This window comes from Triturus cristatus, chromosome 7 (genome assembly GCF_964204655.1).
Source record: "Triturus cristatus chromosome 7, aTriCri1.1, whole genome shotgun sequence".
In the NCBI taxonomy this organism is placed as follows: Eukaryota; Metazoa; Chordata; class Amphibia; order Caudata; family Salamandridae; genus Triturus; species Triturus cristatus.
The window spans coordinates 556,991,167-557,015,094 of record NC_140590.1 but is presented as its reverse complement, the minus strand read 5'-3'; the positions used below and the strand labels follow the sequence as shown (position 1 = coordinate 557,015,094).

The 23,928-nt window shown below is 44.3% G+C and overlaps 1 protein-coding gene across 1 annotated transcript in view; it reads left to right on the top strand.

Moving 5' to 3' along the window:
* NUP85 (nucleoporin 85) overlaps positions 1–23,928 on the top strand; it is a 352,506-nt gene that overhangs the window by 151,668 nt on the left and 176,910 nt on the right. The window contains exons 3-4 of the mRNA XM_085617042.1: positions 793–955; positions 22,896–22,966. Coding sequence (XP_085473168.1) covers positions 793–955; positions 22,896–22,966 — 234 coding nt within the window. The remainder of the gene's footprint in view (positions 1–792; positions 956–22,895; positions 22,967–23,928) is intronic.

Genomic DNA, 23,928 nt, shown 5'->3' with positions numbered 1-23,928 from the left:
CAATACAGACGTGGAAGACTTATCCGATGCAATAATGCCATATTTACCGCAGACATGTGAAGTAATATTTTGCAATGGCATTATTACAAAAATATTAAAAGATATTGCAACCGAATGAATATATGTATAAAACATGTATAAATGTACATCATAAATATTTTTTTTCCACTCAACTTACTTTAAAGTACTAAAAATGTTAACTAAAAATTCTTGCAATCAAATTTAAACTAACAAGCATTTGTCAGTTATTCCTGGACAAACCATTGCCAATATCTTTGGTTACACACTTATAAGGTGCCAAAAAAACAACACATCAGCAATGCCAATAGCTCAAAAATAAAATCCAAACTACCAAGCTCTAATTGTGTGTTTTATGTATGCTAAATAAATATTACTGCACATTGCTCAGAAGGTACATTTTGTATTTTTAGCCTTCAGGCTACTTTAGCATTAAAACTAATTGTAAAGCTGTTCCACATTTGCTTTTTAAGCAAAAAAGCTAGACCAAGATTTTTCATTAGCACACAATTCCTTACTTTGTAGTGGTGTTTAGAAACCTAGTTATGCTATAAAAACACTGCCATAGCCAATACGTCTCGCCTTTCAGAACGTACAAGAATGTAGTTATGCAGCACAATATCCTTGGTGCAACAACATCAACTGTTGGCATGGCTAAACACTTATAAGGTCCCAAAGGCGAAACCTATTGGCTATGCCAGTGCTTGTTATTGGTTCATCATTTTTCTTTAATTTATTTTTTACATTAACCTTCTATTTTCTTTCTTTTTTCAGAAATGCGTTCTCAAGGCCCAGGGTGCCCTTACCTTTATATCGTTCGGAAGGATGAGGACATATATTCCCCAATTCTGCGTAAACTCTTCAGTGAGTCACATGGGATCTTTGTCGCCCTTCAGAGGACTGAAGAAGAAACAGCTGGAAAGTCGCAAAAAAGCCAGTGAGTAGCTGGCGGACTCTGAAATGTGCCTCATAACCTCTGCTGAAACGTGCCTCGACCTTACTTTTCTTAACTCTGCACAGACTCCAGCAATGCTTCACAAACATCCACAGCTCAGTCATACAGTCATCCCTTAGTATTGCTTCAGTGAGTTTAGCACTGGATTACTACCTATAGCATAGATATGAAGGGATTCCAGGCTCGCCTTTCAAGTAGTACCACAACTCTTAGCCCAGGACTTCATATACATCCTTGCACAGCTCTGCATTTACTTTAGCACTGCATTATTACCCTAGTAGAGCGATGCAGTGTCTTCTTCCCTACATCACTATCTTTAGCACATCTTGGCTAATTATAGCTTCAGAGCTTTATCGCCATGCACAACCTGTGTGCTCTGCAGTAACTCCAGTCCTGCATCGCCTTAGTTAGAATAACTGTACAGTGATTCTAGCACAGCACATCCATGTTTAGCACAGCCTGCTGTGGATTCAGCACTATATACCCATCTTTAGCATCGGCCAGCAGGTTGGCTAGAGTGAGTAAACGCTACTGTTTTGCCATCTGAGCCTTGCTGAGGAGATGCACAAAGCTTATAAGTTAGGACCTTTTACCATTTCATTGTACAATTCATTCCTTTAACTGTACCTGTATACAAACTCTGAACACCTGCATACATAGGTTATCCAGTTCTTCTCTGTTAATTTTTAAATATTGAAACTACTGACAGTCTGCAACAACTAAATTCATGTTGTTGGCACACAAATTGCCCCTTCTTTATTGCCGTTAATCTTTTTTCTTTTTGACTCATCACAGTATTTAGCAGATTCCTAAATAATTGTAGCACCTCATCACAATACTTAGCTCAACTGTCCCTACAATTCTGAATAGTGAATCCATTCCTTAGAACAGATGTGCAGTGACTCATTTCATCACCATTGTAATCACAGTAATGCAGTGGCCCCAGCACTGCATGTCCCTAATTGCACACTTTTACAGTGACTCCACTACTGCATTGGCTTGTTTTCCACAAATGTATCCTTTTATTAGCCCCATAATGGTGCCTCTATGTTCTAATCATGGTCTACATTGTCCTGCAATGACCCATCACTGTATTCATACAACCTTGTAATAGCTTCTTCACTTAAGTACCATCTTTGGCACAGCTCTTAACTGACTGCCCTATTCTATACGAAACACTGCATTCCTACATCTGGCTTGGATGGGTAGCATCAGCATTTGCTTCTAACCTTGCCATTTAATGGAGTGCACAGTGGCTTCTTTCTAAAAATGTTAAAAGACCCCAATGCTAGTCCTCGCCGCTGATTCCTATATATACATCCCATTTCATAGGCTGACCATGCAACGCTGACAGTGGAAACACTCTTGTGGGGCCCTTCTGGTCACTTTCACTAAAGGGAAGGGTTCTAGAACCCTGCCTGGCAGTGTCTCATTAGGGCAGTGGTGCAGGAAGCTTGGCATATTCCAAAGTATTTATTGCAATATGCACAATGAATGATTTGCAACTACATAGTTATTCTCTACATTTGTCGAACCTAAGAACGTGCCAGCTTCCTCACTCTTTGCAGGCAGTTTCTGTACTAGAAACTGAGCAGCCTCGAGGATTAATAGTTAGTACTTTGATGTGATGCTTGGTATTCCCAAGTCTTGTTTCTAGCGTCTGCTTTAGAAATCTGCTGGCCTCAAGTCTTGGCTAAAATTATCTGCTCTTGCCGCTTTTTTCTGGCTTCCAGTATTGGCACTGAAAACGTCCACCCTTTGAGACTTCATCAGCAGTGACTGCACTTGAAGCTGTGAACCCATGTGCCTTGGCTTACAGTCTTTATTTCTGAGACTAGGCTGACAAGGTCTACAGTGCAAACTTGGTACCCCTCAGATTTGGCTAGCCACTTTCTACCACCGACGCTGGCCTTGCAGTGTCCGCAAAGCCTGCAGTCTATTCCAAGATTTGTCTTGGATTAGATTATCAACAGTGGAAGCTTTGTACAATTGAAGATTGGCAAGCAGTTCTTTGCCTAAGCAGTGTGTCGCCACACCTCCTTACCACTGAGACTCACCTAGCTGTGTATGTACTGGCATCTGGTTGTCCTTTGTTTGGATAGCTATTTCTTACAGGAACTGTGTTCCTGAGACTTGCCTGGGCATGTCTGTACTGAGAGATTGCTGTCCTTCAGTCCTATCTGGCTTCTGCTTAATTCAACGGATTCTTTGCTGCTGTAGATCACATGCTCTCCTTTGCACACTCCTAACACCCTCATGTTGGGTCTGGATGTTTACAAGTAATTTTTTCTTCAAAGAAGTCCTCTGTCTTGAGATCTTCTGACTCTTTCTTGTTCCCATAATGCACTGGGGCAAAAAACTCCACATCAGATGGTTTTTAAATGCAGTTAGATTGGGACTTTTAATTTCGAGTTCTGGGACCAAAAACACCTCTCTGTTCCAAATATTGAAGATCCTGTTCCATCGTTGGAGGACATAATCAGGTTTCACCACTTTAGATTCTAACTGCCAGAGTGGTTCCAAGACTGAAGTCGTATGAGAATAACTCTATATTTATTGTGTTGTTTCATGGTTGTTTGTGTCAACCGAATAATGATTTTATGATCATGACGACTCTGAGAGGAAGGGGATCAGAGAGGATTGAGAATACACCTGTCCAATTCTGCTTGAAATGTAACCCCAAGTTCCCATGGTTGGACTGACATCAGATCTGTGACTTGTGCCTCTCTCGAGACCACGAGGAGTCAAACTGCTCAGACTGCAGGACATTAAAAAATAAGGCTACCAACGAAAATGTTTCTGGGCACACTTAAAAGGGCTGCATCGACACCCCACCAACATACTAGCCTCTGCGATGGTGAGGGCCCATCTGGTATCCTAGCTGTTCTTTCTGATAGAAGAGCAGAGCTCCGAGATCCTCCCTTCCACAGGCCCTGATGTTGAGTAATAGCCTGCTGATATGTAGGAAACACTGGCCCATGAGAAAGACCACACGTAGATCCGCCTTTCCACGATTTGCACCCAAAGATCGACCTTGACCTTGAAAACAGGTCCAGAGGAAGTTAAACATTGAGCACCGAGACTGCCCGCAAGAGACATTGACCTTTGTGTTTGACCTCCAGCACCAAGAGTCTCCCTCCGCTCTGAAGAAGTCTTGAGCCAAGATCTCTGGGTCTCTGCACAAGCTGAGAACCCTGAAGCCAAGACCAGCCACCCTCCAAAACGAAATAGGCTCCATGACTGATTCAGAGGAAGAGGTCCATGCCAATTTTGATGCTTGCGCACCTTCACCAGTCATCAAGCTCCCAGATGTCAAGGTGTGCAAGATCTGTATCCACCCATTATTGTGGACAATTCTTGCTCACTCCCCTCAGTATGAGCCATAGATAGCCCCCTGGAAAAAGAAGCACCAGACTTTTACAAAGGGAATATTAAAGGAGTTGGAGTTTAATCCCTTCCCAAAGAAGAGTAGAGACAAGGCCACCAGAACTGTGCCACCCACTCCACACACTCCTCAATCCTCACCATCACACCATATTTCACCACTACCTTAGTCACCCCGCAGACCACCACCACCAGCATAAGACTCTTTTCATACAGATTCTGATCATGAGTCATTATGATCCTAAGGATCCCTACTTTGATCCTGCACCACCATGGGATGAAGATGATCCATGGGAGGACTACACTGTAAACTCGCAGGATGTTGGTAGCCTGAGCCATATCCAGTGAAGGCCTCCCCTCTGGATGATGCCACTCCATAATACAAAAGGCAGCTGACAATGACAATGTTGAACTTCATGTGGTGGAAGAGGAGGATGACTTCATTGTGGAAACCCTCTTGAAGAGGTGCAATATTTACCAATACTTAAAAGCATGACAAAATAAACCCATGAAAACGTTATGGAGCCCGTCAAGATTTGAGTTGTGACCCTGAGGGATGAAAAAAATTATAAAAATAGAAACCAGGCTGAGATGACCCTCTGTACATCAAAGTTCATGTTCCACCAGACACCCTGGATGTCCACAGAGCCAGGAAGAGAATATATGCCCAGGCTACTGGGATGCCCTCTTCCTGACAAGGAGGGCAATAAAATTGATACCTCTGGGAGGAGCAATTGCTTTGGGGGCAGCGACACAAACGCGCATTGGCAACGATGTAGGCCTCCTCTTCGCCTACAACTGTTATTATGGGGAAGCAACACCTGCCAGTGGCGTCCCACAAGACACGAAAAGAGCTAGTACAGGAGGGCAAAATAATATTCAGTGCCAGTATTCAGTGTGCCCTACATTCAGGTGACACCACCTGTAATGAGGATAATACAAGCTATTTTCTTCGATGTTATGCTTTGCTGAGAATGTGGGTTTTGCCCTTGTGTCTAACAGCACCTCATTAGAGAAGCATTTGTTGGGGAACATCTGTTTGGACCTCGGTCAACCAATATGCTTGAGAAAATTAAAAAAGACTTGTAAGCAACAGACCAGAGGCGGTGCCAAGACTACTACCACAAAGGGATTCCAGTAGCAGTAATGTTTTCAGGAAAAACAACTTTCCGAGGCATGCAGCTGAGGTGGGTTACTTAGGCAATGGCTGATGGAAGGCTCGAGATGGTGACTTGTCATCCTCCCACTACCTCCCTCATACCGCCACATCTTTTGGGGGTAGAATAAGGTTATTCTTTACAAAGTAGGAGCAATAACTGCAGACAAGTAGGTCCTATCAATTGTCAACAGGGGTACTGTTTAGAGTTCCACACTACCAAACATACCACTTTACAGCATGCAATCCAGAATACCAGCAACCATTGCGGTAGGAAGTACAAGAACTTTCAAGCAGAGGTTTTCCCCACACCAGTGAGGTCAAGGAGTTTACTCCCCTTACTTTCTCATTCTCGAAAAGGACAGTATCCTGAGGCTTATTCTGGACTCCGGCCACTGAATGGATACATTCTGCTGTGGCACTTCAAAAGGACAGCCTTGCAGGACTACATCCCTCTGCTCAGCGACAGACCTCATGGTGACCCTTTACCTCCTGGATGTCTTTCACACTCCATGAATCCCGAACTTTTTCTGCTACCTACGCTTTTTGTTAGGTGGTAAACACTGCCAATTTGTATGTGTTAGCCATTGGGGTCTCCACAGCCCTGAGGGTGTTGACCAAATGCATAGTGGTGGTGAAATCACATTTATGGTGCAATGTTGTTCATGTTTTCACATAACAGTGTGATTTGCTAATAAAGTAGCAGCCGATAGCGGTGCCTAATACACACTCATGGAGCAGTGTTTCTATTACAAAGATTAGGGCTCAGAGACAATGCAAGAAAGATTCATCGAGAGCAGAGGTCTTCAAACCTTAGTAGGCTGAGCCCCCCCAGCTAATAATTGTTTTTTTAGATGTCGCCTTTGAGACATCAGTTGCTTCATCTAATTGCACAGCAAACAAACTTGATTTCAACCGGGCTATGAGCTGTCCCTGGATATCTTCTGACATGTCAGAGATGCGGCGGCAAACTGTTGTGTCTGAGATGGGTATGCTTTTGAACTTCTCTGCTGCGTTTTCACCAAGCATTGTCCTAGCCACGTCGAGTAATGCTGGGAGAATCACTTTTTCTCCATCTACAAAGGGCCTTTTGTTTTTAGCAATGTGGTATGCTATTTGGTATGAAGCTTTTAATGCATTTGCTGGAGTATTTGCCACCTGTTTCACCGCTTCTTTCTGCTGAGTTATGTCCTGCAACTTACTGGCAAAAAAATCTCTTTCCTGCCAGAGACCCATGTTTCGTTTCAAAGTGACGCCTCAGTTTGGTTGGCTTCAAGCTGTCATTAGCTAAGATCACGCCACAAACCACACACTGTGGTCTACTTTCTCCACTAACAACAATGCAGGTGAACCCAAAGTCCAAAATAAGAGGCATCATATTTCCGTGGTTTTGCAGCTTTTCTCTCTCCATCTGTTTCTGTTTCAGCCTTTCGCTTGACCACTCTACCATCTTTTGGCAGCAGGAAACGGTCCATGTCAAATGTGTGCTTAACCTAAGATGCAAAATTCTGAAGCTGCATGTTAATGAATTGTACATGACTACAATTTTACAGCTTCATGAGGTAGAGCAGGTTTTGTAGTTTCAAAAAAATCTTCACAAAAATTCTTCTTGTATTATAAAAAAATAAACTATGATAAATGGGTAAAAAGTAATTCCTGCTTATCCATGCTTCCATAATTGCTGCAGTATGTAAATGCTGTATACCACCGTTGAGGCTCTGCAAGTTACTTGTTCAAAGGTTCATGAGGGCAAACTTCAGCACTGCCCCTTCACCCATCACTCAAAAACAAATCCGTACCTTCTTATTCACTTCCTCGAATGTTCTTGCTGCTTGAATAGGAGTCCTCTGCCTAGCGATCAAAAAGCGTTTTCCCTTGCAATGAAGAGAAAATGTTTAAGAAATATTACGTGCATGTTCTTAATATGTTTTGCATGAAACATCATGAAAGCTCCCCTGAGATCAGAATCATAGTGATTGGCAAGGGATGCCTAGAAGTTACCTGCTGCCTTATCTTAAGGGCAAATAAAGTATGCCATGATATGCAAGTTATTAGTTTCATGTCCTGATGGCTGGTAAGATAACCATGATCTCCAAGTTAAAAATGTGATTTCTGGCAGGGCCACGTTAGCTTTCCATTCTTTCAAGTTTGTTAAATTGATCTTGAATGTACTTCCTTGGAGCTCCTTCACTTCAATATCCCCCATAACCAACACACCCACTCTACTGTAAGCGACAAGTTTCCTTAACTTTTGCCTTGCCAATATTTCAACACGTGCAGTTCCTCTGCAGAGAGGCGAAGGATTGGATGAGCATGTATTTTGATTTTTTTTTTTATGACCCAGACCGTCGCTATGCGAAACTTACTCTGCCTTTGATTCTCAAATCCAGAAGTCTTAATCATGGTTATTGAGCAGTTTAAGTACAGGCACATCTCTGACCAGCTCATGAGGTTGTACATAATTTTCATGGGACCCTGGTCTTTGCTCTTAGGCCTGTACCATATTGCAGAGGGAAGGCCATAGCGAAAAAAGCACTTGGGAAGAAGAATCCTATAGCATCAAAAATTGTCCGTATAACGTGTGCTGCTGAATGGCATCTATAAAAGATATAAGGGGGGCTACTGGGATAATCCGTACCGCCACACTGTACCTTCTAAAAATGTTGAATTCAAAATATAAATCTTCCCTATGCCCAGGCTAAGACTCCATCGGTTAAGACACCACCTTGATATATTGGGAAAAATGAATGCCAATAAATTACTTTAAAAATATAATTTTTTCACAGTTTTACATTGTGCAAACTCCTGGGCACTGGAACACTTAAAATGAGCACCAGTTACATTACACAGGGTCAGAAAGTTCTCATTACTCACGGATAAATTACATAATTTCGTCCAAGATCACTTGATGTTGCGCCGAGGATGGGACTCAAACCCGCCTCCCCACTTACAAAGTCAACAGCTCTGGCTATAAAACCACAATCCTCCCCTTCAATTTGATGGGGTGGAGAGTATCAATCCAAGTACAGCATGCAAACGAGCATAGTGGACGAATGCAAACTGAGAGGGTGGGGTTTGCTTAGTTGTATTGTTTTATTAAATCAAATGATCCATTGTACACCATAAAGTTCTAGAAAACTGGACATTTTATGGCCAAAATATTCCTTGGTTATAATCCCCAATTTGTCTTTTTCCCAGAGAGCCTACAAACCCCAAAGTCAGGCCTATACTGACCAAACAAATTCCCAGGGCCCGCTTGAGGGCGGTACATCCGATGTGTTCAATAACTTTTGGTTTTAAAAGTACTTGCTGTTTCCTTGCTGTCTAGCAGTTTTCAGGCAACAATAAAAAATGTCAAGATAACGCAGGTGATTAATCTTTCTGCTGAAGAGAGATTAAGTTTTGTCTAGTGACATTTTTGACTCATAATGTAGCGCAGAGGTTTAATGTGCCTGATGCAAAGAATGTATACCATGCAGATCACACAACGGTATGCCTCACTGTTTGGTCTAACATTTCCTATAGAATGCTTTATACACAAGATTCATTGCCTCTGAGTAACCAGTGCTCAATTTAATCCGGTGGTTGTCTTTAGGTTCCACCGGCACTCATTTTTGGTGACCGTCACTTATTTTTCCTCATTGCACATTTACCTAGTGAAAGAGAGGAATAAACAAACACACAAAGGGGAAGAAAGAGGAAAAGAAAGACAGAAAAAAGCCACAGAGGGAGAAAGCAGGAAACTGCAAAAGTGAGATAAAGGTGCAAGGTGTGACTGGTAGTGGATTAAAGGCATGACTGAATACGAAACAACATATTTGGAAAACTAACATTTAATATTGCTGGCTTTGGGCATTTGAGCAGAGCTCTGGACACCAGCACCTATTTTTTTGTTTTTTTTGTTTTACACAAATTAAGCACTGTGTATAACGTGTGTGATGCAAAGTGCTCTGACACCCTATGGTTGGTATGAGTAGCAATATAAAATGAAAGAAATGCATACAAGAAAGGGACTGTGGAGAGTTTAGTGACACTATGGGAGGTGGTAGTGAGGGAGTCTGTGGAGATGGAGGTTATTGGGGGCTGGGGTGTCCAAAAAGATTGTCGCACCAGGCGCCCTTAGCTCTAAAGCTGGCCCTGCAAGCACCTAGTGTGTTTCCTACCCATAAAGCCTCTTATTCAAAGAGCACATAGAATAGTTAAGCTGCTGTGCCAGTGACTTTGAGAAAGCAAGCAGTCTCTCAAGCCTGCAGTTTTTTGTGGAAACATAGCAACGATGTATATACACATGACATCAAATGAAATAGTCCTCAAAATAACATTTAAATGGCTTTTCACATTGGATAAACAATGGGAAAGAGAGACTGCAAAATATGTGACGGGCTCCTCAAACAGTGCACCGTTACTGACAGTGGTGGCAAGGTCTTGATTGCCTGTCCATTTTGTTGCCCTGGTTCTAGTGGTGGCTGCTGCAATAAAAAGTGGTAGGGCGTAGGGCATGGGAGGGGGTGAATTAAACACCCAAGTGAAAGCTGTAGAAACCAATAGAAATAACCCACATTAGATAGCAGTATATTGGTGCAACTAGAATCAAAGCAAGAAGGCACCAGTGTGCTGAAGAAAGCAACGCCCTGCGTGCGCAACACCTGCAAAACTACAGTGAAGTTCTTCAAAAGCTTTCTTATTAGCCTCTCATGAAATATTAAATCTGTTCACTCCGTTCATGCGTTTGTGGTGCAAGACTATCTGGTTGCATGTGTGTTTTTCTCTGTGCTGTGTGTACAAATTCCGTGAGGATGATGCACTCTTGCTTTGCTTCCTGAAAATAAAACGTTTTTATTCTTGTGTGCTTCTGTTGTCTGGTAACAAGGGCATCAGCACAAGAATTCTTCACGTCGATGAAGTCAACTGCAGATCACCAGGATAACCTTGACAAGACAGGAACCAACGAAGACAGTGAAAGGCAGCAAACGGCAGGATTGAAGCAACACCACAATACCCATAAAGTGGACGAATTCAGGAGCTTTATGCTCCTCATTTCGTGGCACTTCCTGCTATCGGTATAGCTGTCCCCTTCATTGGTGTAACGTCAGTGGTGACGTTACTGAGTGCTGATCGGCTGCTGCGAAGGAGTTTGCCAATCCAACAGCCTCATTTGAAAAGGGGAAGAAATGCAGGAAGTAAACGTACTTTCTACATTTAGATTAGAAGCAGGTGAGATTTTCCGGTGAAGTTTGCGCCCCCCCTGAGATGATGGCGCTCCCCCCCCCCCCCTCCCCCCCGGGGGGCGCGCCCCACAGATTGAAGAAGTCTGATCTAGAGCCTGAGCACATCCAACCGTTTCTGGGAGCTGTTTGTAACTCCATCAAAGGCAAAGTCTTTACAGACCATGAGAGGATGATGGCATTCGAAAGGCTGCAACTTATTTTTCAGACACCACATCCTGTAACTGTGAACAGTAATGAAACTGTTTAGGATGTTGGCTGCGAGTCTAGTTAAAGTATCTCACACAAGATTGCACATGCGACCTCTGCAGAAGTGTTTATTTTAACTATTTTATTTGTTTGATATTATGTCGACTAAGCAAAACAAGCATTACAATCATTACACACAAAATATTAAAATAAAGAATTAACAAGGATAGGTCTTAAAAGTGATACATAACATGATCTACTAAAACATTTGGACAGCGGGTCAGCAGTGTATGGCTAATAGTCCTATGAAAGTCAGAACAAGTAAAGATAATACAGTACTGCCTAAAAATTATATAAAATTCAGACTACTAAAATATCTGCTCATCCGGTCAAAAGTACAGAGCGTATCTTCTATTTATTTTTAACAAGGAGCAGCAATAACCAAATTCCGTAGTGATGCCTAATACTTTTTATCAAAAGCCATTTTGGTAAAAAGTATTAGGCAATTTACAAGTGACGTATTTTTAAACAAAAGCAGCAAAATCATAATTCAATAGTAATTGAGAAAAAGGTTTCTATTAAAGTGCACAGTGCGATTTATATTTGACTTGATATTACATTAACTTCTCTATACATGTCTCTCCGAGTCTTCTTTACAATATCAATTCATTAGTCGACTTTTCCCTCCGTTCAACCAATAGATAGAATTGGAAGTAAAAATATTCAATGATAGTATAAAAAGACTTTTGTTTAAAATGCCTAATGCTGATTTCTCATGTCCAGTTTGTGTGTGAATTTACTAAGTCTAACATAACTGGGGCACATTGTGATATGGGAGACCACACATGTTAACTTATTATTTCAGTGATATTCTTGGCTTGCAAGTGAGAATGCTCTATTTCAAATGGGCCATCACAATATCAAAGAAAGAACCTAGCCTGTAGCAGCGTCTTATCTGATTGCATCCCTGTACTGAGATCATCATTTCTGATGGATACATCTGCCAGTGGATTCCTCACCTTGTGAATATCCCTTGCGCCAGCATTCCACCTAATTTTTCCTAGCTCTCCACGCTGACGTGGACGTCCTAATACCACGGCTCCACTCGGACTCCGTATGACGTCACCGGAGCCATAAGAGAGCCACGTCGGCGTGATGACGTTAGTTCCCTTTTTTCAGCGCCATGTAACAGTTTTCTAGCACTCTCCTTGGTTGAAGAGTTACTCTGTTGTTAACTTGTGAGTTACTGTTTTTTAAAGTACTCATGTCTTCGTCGAGGAAGTCAGGATTTAAGCCTTGTAGGGAATGTGGGGGGTCACATGTTTATCACTGACCCCCATGAAGATTGCTTATGGTGCCTGTCATCCGATCACAGCGTGAAAGAGTGTTCCTGTTGCAGGAAAATGAACCCAAAGACACTTAAGGAACGGGAAGCGAAGCGGTTTATGGCCAAGGCGAAGAAGGAAGGTAGAGGTTGCAAGCGAGACAAGTCGAAGCCGGAGTCGTCGACTTCACACTCGTCGAAGTCGAGAAGACATAAGAAAAAGAGGAAACATGAGTCTCGGCGCCGATCGACGAAGGGTAGAGCTTCGAAGTCGCCTTCACCTCGATGTCGCAGTAGGGACTTTGTTTCACCTTCTCCTCGTGTCACTCCGGAGAAATCTCCTTCGCCTAAGGTAACTCCTGCGCAGTCTCCGGCACCAAGGGATTCACCAGCTTCCAACGCCAGGCCGGATCAGGATGCTGAACTCTCTCCTGTTCCTGAAGGTGAACCAGTGGATCCGGTAGAGGATCCGTTGGCTCCGGCACTGGTTACTTCCCCGCTGGATACAGGCTCGAATCCGTACCCGCAATTCCCGGCTCCAGGGAAGGATCCGTCGCACTTTTTAAATGCCATGTATGGAGTATTCCATAGAGCAGCCTTCCCATCCGGAGCACCTTCAGGTCCCGTGGGTCCGCTGGCATTCAGTTTGGGCGTGCCACAACACTATGCTCAGGCACCATTTATGCCCTTCATGCCGATGGCGCCGTCATGGCAGTTTCCGGCGCCGTCTGGAGAGCCTTCCTCCCGGCCTCGTTTGGATCGTGCGCCTTCGTCGGAGCCTCCCTCGACGCCGGCTCCAGCTGCGCTGCATGTGACGCCGCTGACTCCATCGGCGCAGCCGACTCCACGAACTGCGCCGCCAACGCAGTGTCCACTGATTCGTTAATGGAGAGAGGCTCAGAGGTTTATAGAAGAGGAGCAGTATAGGGTGGAGGAAGGTGAATTAGACGACTCAATGGATGAGTTTGAAGGAATTCAGGAGGCAAGCGGATTGGACACCACTTTTGCTGAATATAAGCCTAACTTATTGACGGAGGTTCTACATTCACCTTCCTCAATTGTTGAGCCTCTGTTGCCTTTTAATGAGGCCATCCTGGATCCTATCATGGACGTTTGGCACAAGCCGCTTTCTACGCTTGCTGTTTCAAGGGCTGTGGCTAGAAGCTCCAGGGGATCCGAGCTTCCTTTCTTCACATCCATCTCCAAAGAGTTTGGTAGTGCAAGCATCCTGCTCCAAACAATCTTCGGGGGCATTTCCACAAGCTCCAGCTGTCAGAGACTCAAAGAAAATTGAACAGTCAGCTAAAAAGGTTTTCTCTTCAGCTAGTATGGCTCTGAAGTCAACTAATGCCACTTGTTTGTTGGGCCACTACACACGTGCTTTAATGGACTCTGTAAAGCAATTGGCCCCCAAATTGCCTGATGAGGAGAAGGGTTGCTTCATGGAAGTTCTTTCAGACACTCAGGCTGCAGCTAGGCAGGTAATCCAGTCAGGATTGGATATGGCTGACTCGGTTGCCAGAGTTATGGGTTCTTCCATAGCCACAAGAAGACAGGCCTGGCTCCGCTCTTCTGGATTTTCACCTGATGTTCAGGCCACTCTTGTTGACTTACCCTTTGATGGGACAAAGCTTTTTGGAGAAAAAGCGGATTCTGCCTTACAGAGATTCAAGGATAGCAGGGCAACTGCAAAATCCTTGGGATTGCAGACAGTTGAAGGGTTTTGGCTTCAGAAAGTATAGGGGTTTTGGAAGGTCTTCTTTTCGCACCTTCCATCAACCTCAACAGCAGCAAAATCCACTCTATAAGTCCTATAGAAGACAAAGGGGTCGACGTGGTTCTGGCCGCAATCTCTCCTTCTCCTCAGCCTCCTCTGCTCCCAATGATGCTACAGGGAAGCAGCCCTAGATTCCCCATCCTGGATCATGTGAGGCCTGTTGGGGGTCGGGTGTCCCACTTTCTGCAAGGTTGGAAACTGGTCACGACGGACCTTTTGGGTTTTAAGCCTTGTGGAGAATGGGTACGCCCTTTCCTTTTGGGAATTTCCTCCCCCTTACCCTCCTTGCCAAGGTTTTTGCTCAGAGGACCATCTGCTTCTTCTGCAGAAGGAGGTTCTTGCATTGCTACAAAAAGGTGCGATAGAGGTGGTTCCAGAGCAGGAAAGGGGTCAGGGATGCTACTCCCGGTATTCCCTCATTCCCAAAAAGGACGGCAGATTGCGTCCAATCCTGGACCTCAGTCTTGAACTTTTACCTGAAGCAGGAGAAATTATAGATGCTGATCCTTGCTCAGGTTCTTCAGGCGTTGCAGCAAGAAGACTGGATGGTGTTGATCGACTTGCAGGATGCGTATTTCCACATCCCAATCCTGAAGTCGCACAGGAAGTTTCTCAGTTTTACGGTTGGGTCGCAACACTACCAGTTTGCGGTCCTCCCATTTGGTCTTACTACTGCACCTCGAGTCTTCACCAAGGTGATGGCAGTGGTGGCTGCCCATCTCAGGAGGTCGGGGATCCCGGTTTTCCCCTACCTGGACGACTGGCTACTGAAAGCAGAGTCACCAGAGATGGTGCAACACCATCTGCAGGTAACATCTCATCTGTTATTCAACTTGGGTTTTTCAATCAATGTGCCCAAATCTCACCTGGTGCCCTCTCAGCGCAACCTGTTCATAGGGGCGGTTCTGGGCACTACTGTGTGTCGAGCATTTCCTCCTCCACAAAGAATTCTCGACATTCAGGAGATGATCCCTTTATTCCACAATGGAGCGGTTGTTCCAGTTCTGAAGGTCCTTCGTCTGCTCGGTATGTTCGCCTCCTGCATTCTGTTGGTCAACCATGCACGCTGGCACATGAGGGTGCTCCAGTGGTGTCTCCGCAGGCAGTGGTATCAGCACAACGGAGATCTCAGGGAGTCAGTCGGGATCTCCAGAGAAGCTGCAGAGGATCTGTCTTGGTGGAGCGTGGAGAGCAATCTGTCTTAAGGAAAGCCCTTTCATCTTCCTCCAACGGTGGCAACAGTGATAACGGATGCCTCCACCCTAGGGTGGGGTGCTCATCTGGGGGATCTGGAGATCAAGGGTCTTTGGTCTCCAGAGGAAAGATTGTCTCATATCAATCTTCTAGAATTGCGGGCGATGCGTTTGGCGCTCAAGGCTTTTCTCCCTTCCCTTCGCGGTCAGTCGGTTCAGGTCCAGACGGACAACACTACCGCGATGTGGTATGTCAACAAGCAGGGAGGAGTAGGGTCGTACCGTCTCTGCAGAGAGGCTTTGCGACTCTGTTCCTGGGCTCAGAACCATCGGATTTGGTTGATGGTGAATCATCTGGCCGGGGTGCTGAACGTACGTGCGGACAGTCTTTCGGCAATTTTCTGCCGACCACGATTGGAGGCTTCATCCAGAGGTAGTTCAGCACGTCTTCCAGACGTGGGGGACTCCTCGGGTGGACCGGTTTGCCACTCAAGAGAACACGCATTGCCCGTCATTCTGCAGTCTCCAGTTTCCGATGCAGGGGGCGTTGGGGGACGCGTTTCAGTTGAGTTGGGGCTCGCATCTTCTTTACGCGTTTCCTCCCATACCCTTGATTCCTCGGATTCTGAGGAAGATTCGCCAAGACCGGGCCCAAGTTATATTGATCGCCCCGGATTGGACAAGAAGTGTGTGGTACACAGATCTACTTCACCTTTCATCGCACCCTCCGCTCCGTCTCCCTCTCAGGGCAGACCTCCTCTCGCAGTCGGAGGGGCATGTTCTACACCCCCACCTCCAGAGCCTGCACCTTCATGCCTGGAGATTGAACGGGGCAACCTGAGTTCTTTCTCCCACCAGACGTAGTGGATGTTATATTATCATCCATGCGACACTCCACTAAGTCAATTTATTCCCATAGATGGTCTAGGTTTGTGAAATGGTGTGGAGAGAGATCCATTGACCCTTTAAAGGCACACTTGTCTAATGTGCTTCAGTTTGCTCTCTCCTTGGCTCAGCAGGGTTGTGCTATGCCACAGTGGGACCTTAATCTTGCTTTAACGTTTTTGATGGGGTCCCCTTTTGAGCCCCTCCATAGCTGTCCTTTGAGGCTGTTGTCCTTTAAAACGGTCTTTCTTGTAGCCATAACATCAGTAAGGAGGGTGAGTGAGCTTCAAGCTCTTAGTTCAAAACCCCCGTTTTTCACCTTACATGCTGAAAGGATGGTCCTCAGGACCAGGGCTGCTTTCCTACCTAAGGTAGTTACTCCTTTTCATGTGGGGCAGTCCATTACTCTCCCTGTGTTTTATCCTCCTCCTCACCCTTCCAAGGAGGAGGAGAGACTTCACTGCTTGGACCCTAAAAGAGCAGTGAGCTTTTATTTTCGGACAGAACAAAAGATATACGTTTAGAAGATCAGCTCTTCGTGGGCTATGTTGGACACTCAAAAGGCAAAGCTGTGCACAAGCGCACTCTGTCCAGGTGGATCATCCTAACCATCCGGATCTGCTACGCCCTGGCTGGTAAGGTTCCACCTGAGGGTATTAGAGCTCATTCTACTAGAGCGAAGTCTTCCACCTCTGCTTTGGCCAGGGGTGTTCCAGTTGCAGATATTTGTAAGGCCGCGACTTGGGCCTCCCTCCATACTTTCGCAAACCATTATTGCTTAGACTCTGAGATGAGGAGGGAGGGCCATTTTGCGCGCTCTGTCTTGCAGGACATTTTGGTATGGGAAAGGTGGACACCCTCCTCCGGGAGTGGGACTGCTGTGGGAATCTATTCACAAGGTGAGGAATCCACTGGCAGATGTATCCATCAGAAGAACAAGTTACTTACCTTCAGTAACGCTTTTTCTGGTGGATACAGTATCTGCCTGTGGATTCCTCACTGACCAACCCGCCTCCCTGTTGTCCACCTTTGTATACCTAAAAAATTCCTTTTCTGGCTGGTTGTTTTTTCATTGTATTTTCTATCTAGTACATTTATAGGAAATGCTGATGGTTCTTTTTGACTTTGTGCTGTAGATATTGGTTCAAATGTTGTGTACTATGTATACTTGAGTCTGTGTCAGTCCACCTGTTCGCCTTGGAGGCACTGAAAAAATGGGTGGAACTGACGTCCTCACGCCGATGTGGCTCTTATGGCTCTGGAGACGTCATATGGAGTCGCGAGCGGAGCCGTGGTATTATGACGTCCTCATCGGCGTGGAGAGCTAGGAAAAATCCTGTGGAATGCTGGCGCAGGGGATATTCACAAGGTGAGGAATCCACAGGCAGATACTGTATCCACCAGAAAAAGCGTTACCGAAGGTAAGTAACTTGTTCTTCCTGTACTCAACGGATCTGCAGTTCTCTATAAACAGGAAGCAGCATTTCTCCCCTGTCTTTGTCTAAACATTGTGGAAATACAAGTGAATGAGAACGTAACAGTGTGGTGATTTGGCAAAAGGAACACACAATGGGGACCCTGTTCTTTATCCCATTATTGTTGTCAGACTTCTTCCACTGTATGGAAGTCTGAACGTGGCCAAATCCTAACGTCAGCATCTACTTTTTTTTATACTACACAGTTTTATATTTTTCCAATAGGGTTGTAAAGCAGATGTATAATCTGTAGCTAAGAAATAAGTTAAGGTCTTACACTACAGTTCGCTAGCTCCTTTTTCATGGATTCTGTTTTAACCCATTGTTTTATCAATTGTTTCCTTTGTTGTACCGTTGCTTCACCTACATTTTCTGTTTGTATATCCAAAGCCCCCATTATTTTTTGTAATGTATACATCTTTAGGTTTGGAGAATTGGATTGTAGGTGCGGTTTAATAAGTTGTCGTAACAAACCTTCCACTGCATTAGAGATACTCAAATGCTTTGTTTTGGCGAATATTTCATCCATACAGCAGTAGGTTACTTATTTTTGCATTATAGGGCTCCCTGAGAACTTCAGATGACCTGTGGCCTAGTGCTCAGTCCTCAATCTTCTTTAATGATCCTGAAACTACTTTTGCACCATCGCCAAATGATTAGTTCTCTGGCTGTGTCCACTGATCGGTCCATGCCCTGTCCCATTGAGTGACATTGAGACTTTCACCTACTAATTCTAGTAAGGATATACAGTATCTTTGTTACTGTGAACATCTTCGGAAGCCAAGCTGTGGCTTCGCTTTCCAATTGGAATTACCCTACATCTTAATCCAAGAAAATTACTACTCAGACATCGTGATTCAGTCATTGATACCACAGTTGGGCTTCTGGATTCTTTCCTGTCCCCAGAATTCTTGTCCTGAGGAGACCCCGTACCACGAGAGGGTCGAAACGTCGTCTGTTTTTAAGAAAAGGGGGAGCCCCCATCAAATCCAATTCATTGATTGTATTATATTCCAACTGGCTCCTCTTCTCTGTACCAATAACCATTATTGTAAATTTTCCACTGCACTGTATATACTATACGGGTTTGGTTATGGTCATCTCACTGGGACACATTATTCACTTTCAAATATGTAGATGTATATAATGTAGATACACTGACAGGAAGCATTTTCTTTTTTTCTCGTATGCCTTTCTTATATGTAAATTTTCATATAAATGATAACGTAATAATAAACAATGCTCACTTTGGCTAAAGTGAGGAGAAGTGTTTGGAAGCAGCACAAGTGCTTCAGTGCCTCACTTGCCACATTTGACTTCTCTTACTTCACTTTGCAAGTCTCAGTGTTCCAGCAGCTCCCAACCGCACCTCCAGCAGCTACACCTGGCTCGCCCCAGAACTGCCTTGGTGTGCATTAGCCTTGCACTTAGCTTTTTGGTCTTTAATTAACTTTTGATTTGTCTCTCAAATACAGACCATTACAAACTAATGGGGTAACCCAAATTACGGGAAAGGACCAGGGTACAATGCGGTAAAGACAAAAAATGGTCCAGACGTTCCTTATTTTGGAGGAGCCAAACAAGGGGAAAAATTAAAAGGCTGTGACTTTTCAAATCAATTGCCCAAGTCACTGAGACAAGTTTTCACATACTTAGATATATGTAAGAAACCTATTCTCTTACCAATACATCAGAGAAAGAAAGACACAAATACTTTATTTTGTAGAAAAGATTTCATTTATATTCTTTTATTGAAAATTCTCTTTTTTTATAGATATAATAAAGTACATAACACCTACAAATGTCAAATGTATACCAATATAGTCATAGTTCTACACAGTAGACACTGGCTGCAAATATGCTGAGGACATAAACCAGTGTAAAATGACCTGTACATAAAATGGTTTGAACATAGTATCCCATGTCAATTTCTGAGAATGAAGCGGTTGTATTCAGTATACGTCGTCCAAATTGTGTTTGGGTAATGGAATGTAGTACAGACGCTAAATGGAGTGGTGTTGACGTTTCGACCCGACTTAAGCGTAGGAGATAATTTCGAACCTCTGCATGCAGGTCTTCATCAGGACAATACGAAATGTGAAAGGCAACTGTGTGGGGCGCCCACAGTTGCAGACCCGGTCAGTCCACAGCTCACAGTTAATGAATAATCTGTAACATTAATAAATATGCTGTACTCGTACAGAATAATTTAATTTATTTAAATTAAAGGTTCCTTTGTGAGGTTAAGTTGTCATGAGGCATCCAGCTGTGTGTGGTGCCATTAAAGAAAATGCGAACAAATCGCCGGTGTTTCCTCCTTTGTTGGCTGTCTGTCTGAAAAGCGGGCACTTCTAGTCTGGACGGCAACTGTCAGGAACTAGTCAGGCCTCTAGATTCGTGTAACATTGGAATACTCCACGTGCATGCGTTCCGTGCACGTAGAGGCTTTTTAGTCCTGGGCCAGTGATTTTTCTTTTTCTTCAATGGCACCACACACAGCTGGATGCCTCATGACAACTTAAACAAAGGAGCTTTTAATTGAAATAAACTATTCTGTATGAGTACAGTGTATTTATATCCTAAAAAGGGTAAAGGGAACGAGATTAATGCTGAGGATTTCACTCACACCCTGGTCCATGGTGCATTCACTATTATAGATGACCTTAAACTCCACAGGCTTCCTTATTCGAACAGTGACTTGGACAGTAATTATGAATTGGGATTTCCTAAAATTATTCCCGTACATTGTCAAACCGTCTTTGTTTTTCTTTATCATTCTTTTGCACCGTCCACGCAAGTTTTTTTAGTACTGTATGTTCACCTTGCACATTGAGCACTTATCTTACAGTTAATACTGATGCTACCAATGATTACAGAAAAAATACAAATATTTATTCCTGGTGTTTTTTGGCCATATCTTTTTTTATTTTTTATTATTGATTTATTGCACACAAAATATCCAATGATTCTTACTGGGTTGGCAGGCCATAACACTGGACAGGTGGGTCCTGCAAATTGTTCAGAAGGGGTATGCTGTACAATTCCTTGCTTTTCAGCTGCACCTTCCACCATTCTTGGAAAGCCTTAGTACCATCCGTCCATATTATGCCAGAAACTGCAAATCCTTTTGGCCAAAAGGGCTATCCTGAAGATGCCTCCATCGCAACTTGGTTGTGGTTGTTACCCCTGCTACTTGCTGGTGCAAGAGAAGGATGGAGTCCTGTGTCTTGTTTTAGACCTGCACCCTCTCAGTGCTTTCCTACGGAAGTACAAATTGAAGATGCTCACCGTGTCCTACGTCTTGTCTGCCCTGGAGATTGGATGATAGTGATGGAGCTGCAGGGTGCCTATTTTCACATCCCTCGTCCTGCAGGCCCACAGGTGCTATCTGAGGTTCATGGTGGCACCAGCCATCCATCAAGGGACAGGTGGTACAGGTGTTCAAAAAGACCAGACAACACCACAGCCATGTAGTACTGCAACAAACCGAGGCAGAGTGGTGTCGTGAACCCTGTGCCAGGAGGCACTGTGCCTCAGGAAATGACTGAACTATTAAGGAACCTTCCTACAGATGAACCAACTGGTGGAATCTTTGAATTCTGGGGCAGACAAGCTCATCTGTTAGCTCCTTGCAGATTATGGGTGGCATTTACACCCAATGGAGTTGTATGGTCTCTTCCAATTATGACCAGTTCCTTGGCTTGATTCCTTCACTGCTGAGAATGCGCATTGTGAGTAGTTTTGCGCATTGGAGTTTCCAAGGCATCTCTCGGAGGCGCGTTGCACCATAAATGGGCCCAGGACCTCCTGTATACTTTCCCACTGATACCTCACCGGCCCCGAGTTCTAAAGACTACCAAGAACCAGTCCTAAGTCATCCTAGTGGCCACGGATTGGAAACGGAGCGTATAGTATATGATTTACGAAGAGGCCTTAGACACAGTACTGTACTTGTTATGTTATTGGGATCTCGTTTGTGGTACAATGATCATTGACCAAGACCTCTTCTTTCCCAAAATAGTGAATGAATTCACATGTACAATTGCAGCAAGATGATCAGCACACACTATATTCATAGACCCGAATTAAATCATAAGAATCATTATTCTCATTGCAGTCAAATTCAAGAAATTTCATGGAGACATTTAATCAAATTTTCGATAATCCTTTATTCTTTTTAAATTCACGGCGTAGTCAATGCATTTTTTACCCTATAGTATCCAAAGCTCCTGGACTTGAGCATCTGTCCTTCAATCAGGCTGCACATCCAGGAGGATCTGTTGACGCACCAACAGGGCAAGGTCTTACACCTGGGCTTTCACTCTCTTCACCTTCATGTTTGGAGATTGAGCAGCGACCGCTGTACACCTTTGACCTTCCTCTGGAGGTGGTTGATTTCCTCTTGGCAGCCCAGTATCTATCCCTCGACAAAAACTGGATATGCCTGTTGTTGGGACAACTTTGTAGTTTGGTGTGGCACACAACCCCTTAACCTGGTCCTCACATATCTGATGTGCACTCGGAGTCACTGCACAGCTGTTCTTTGCCGCTTCTCAATCTCAAGACGATGTCCTAGTTGCCATAACATTGGAACAGTGAGTGAGTGAGCTCCAGGCTTTGTGTGATAACTCGCTATATATCTCCTTCTTTCCAGACAAATTAGTTCGGAGGACTCCAGCATTCTTGCTTCCAAAAATTGTGATGCTGTTCCATGATGGTCAAACCATCACCTTACTGGTGTTTTATGCTCTGCCTCACCCCTTGAAGGAGGAGGAGAGACTCTATTCTTTACACCCCATTCCAGAGAACAAAGAGTGGGAGATCAGCTCTTTGTGGTGTTCAGGGAAGCAGAAAAGGTCTAAGCTTTGCACAAACAGACCATCTCTCGCCGGATCATGCTTTGTATTAAGATCTGCCTTGCCCTGGCCAAGAAGAAGCCATCAGAAGGGTTATGGGCTCGTTCCATCAGAGCCATGGCTGCTACTACGACAATGTCACATGGAGCCCCTGTCCTAGACATTTTTCAGATGGCTGTGTATGCTTCACTCTATACGTTCATGAAGAACTACTGCCTGGATGGCTAGGTTTGCCAAGTGCGGTATTTCGCCTGCTCAATCCTGCAGGGCTTTTTGGTTTGAGCTCATACACAGGCCCACCTCTAAATAGATACTGCATTGGTATCTATTCAAAAGGTGATGGGTGTGCGGTTAGATGGATTCTCTTCCAGAAAGAGTGTTACATATGGTAAGTAATGTATTCTTTCCTTTGTTTTATGTCTTGCCAACCTGTGATGTTTTTCTTTCTTTCTCGGTAGGTTGGTTCGAGTAAGCAAAAACTACCGTTCAGTTATCCGAGCCTGCATGGAAGAGATGTACAGCATAGCCTGTAAGTACTGAACCCCAAATCTTTGATAGCACAAATGACCGCTTGAACAGTATCAGCATTCAACCTCTGAGAGACATGTATATTTATGTTTCCAGTGCTTGGCTTTTGTTCATGCACAAATATTTAAGAAATCATTAGCACATTATTTTAAAAAAATTGCAAAAATATCTAGCTGGCACACGCACTGCCAACTCTTTTTGAAACGTATCTTCTACAATTGTTTTCTAAGCACCTACTGCTGATATTGCTCAACATTGTCTTGATCTTGCTGCTCATCTGAATAAATATAGAGGGTCTAAATCGGTAAACTGAATTTGTGAAATCATTAATATTTAAAGGTTGTCTTTAACATGTTCAGAGTAAAACCACGGGCTGATTCATTGAGACTGCATGCTCTCTGATTCTGCCTAAAGTCCTGTTTTGCAACCTTGTGGCGATCTTAACATTAGACTTGCAATTCTTCTAAAATAAACTTTTTAAAACTGCGGTCTTCCAGTGGCATATGATTTCCCCCCCCTCCAACCACTTCCCCCACACCCTACGGTACTTTTTGGGACAACCACTTGTCTCGTACATGGTTTTCTCTTGTGTGGCGCACTAGTCAACTCCTCTCCGCCAGTGCCTAACGCTCGGGGGGGGGGGGTGTAAGGGCGTTTCTAAGATGCAGCTATGTCCCTCTTGGCCACCACTATCGCCGTAATAAAAAACAGCTTTTCGTTTCTGGACCCATCCAGCCCATCTGTAATACCCAGGTGAGCGTGTCGAGGGTCGTGAGGGACTTCCCACCCCAGTATTCCCATGAGTCCTTCCTATATGTCACCCCAGAACCGTGTCAGACGGGGGCATGTTATACCATGTGGAAGAAGTCAGCTGGTTCATGGGCGCATCTGGTAGAGGCGGGGGTCGGGCAAAAGCCTGCCCGGTGATGGCGGGACGGGGTCAAGTAGGCTGCATGTAAATTG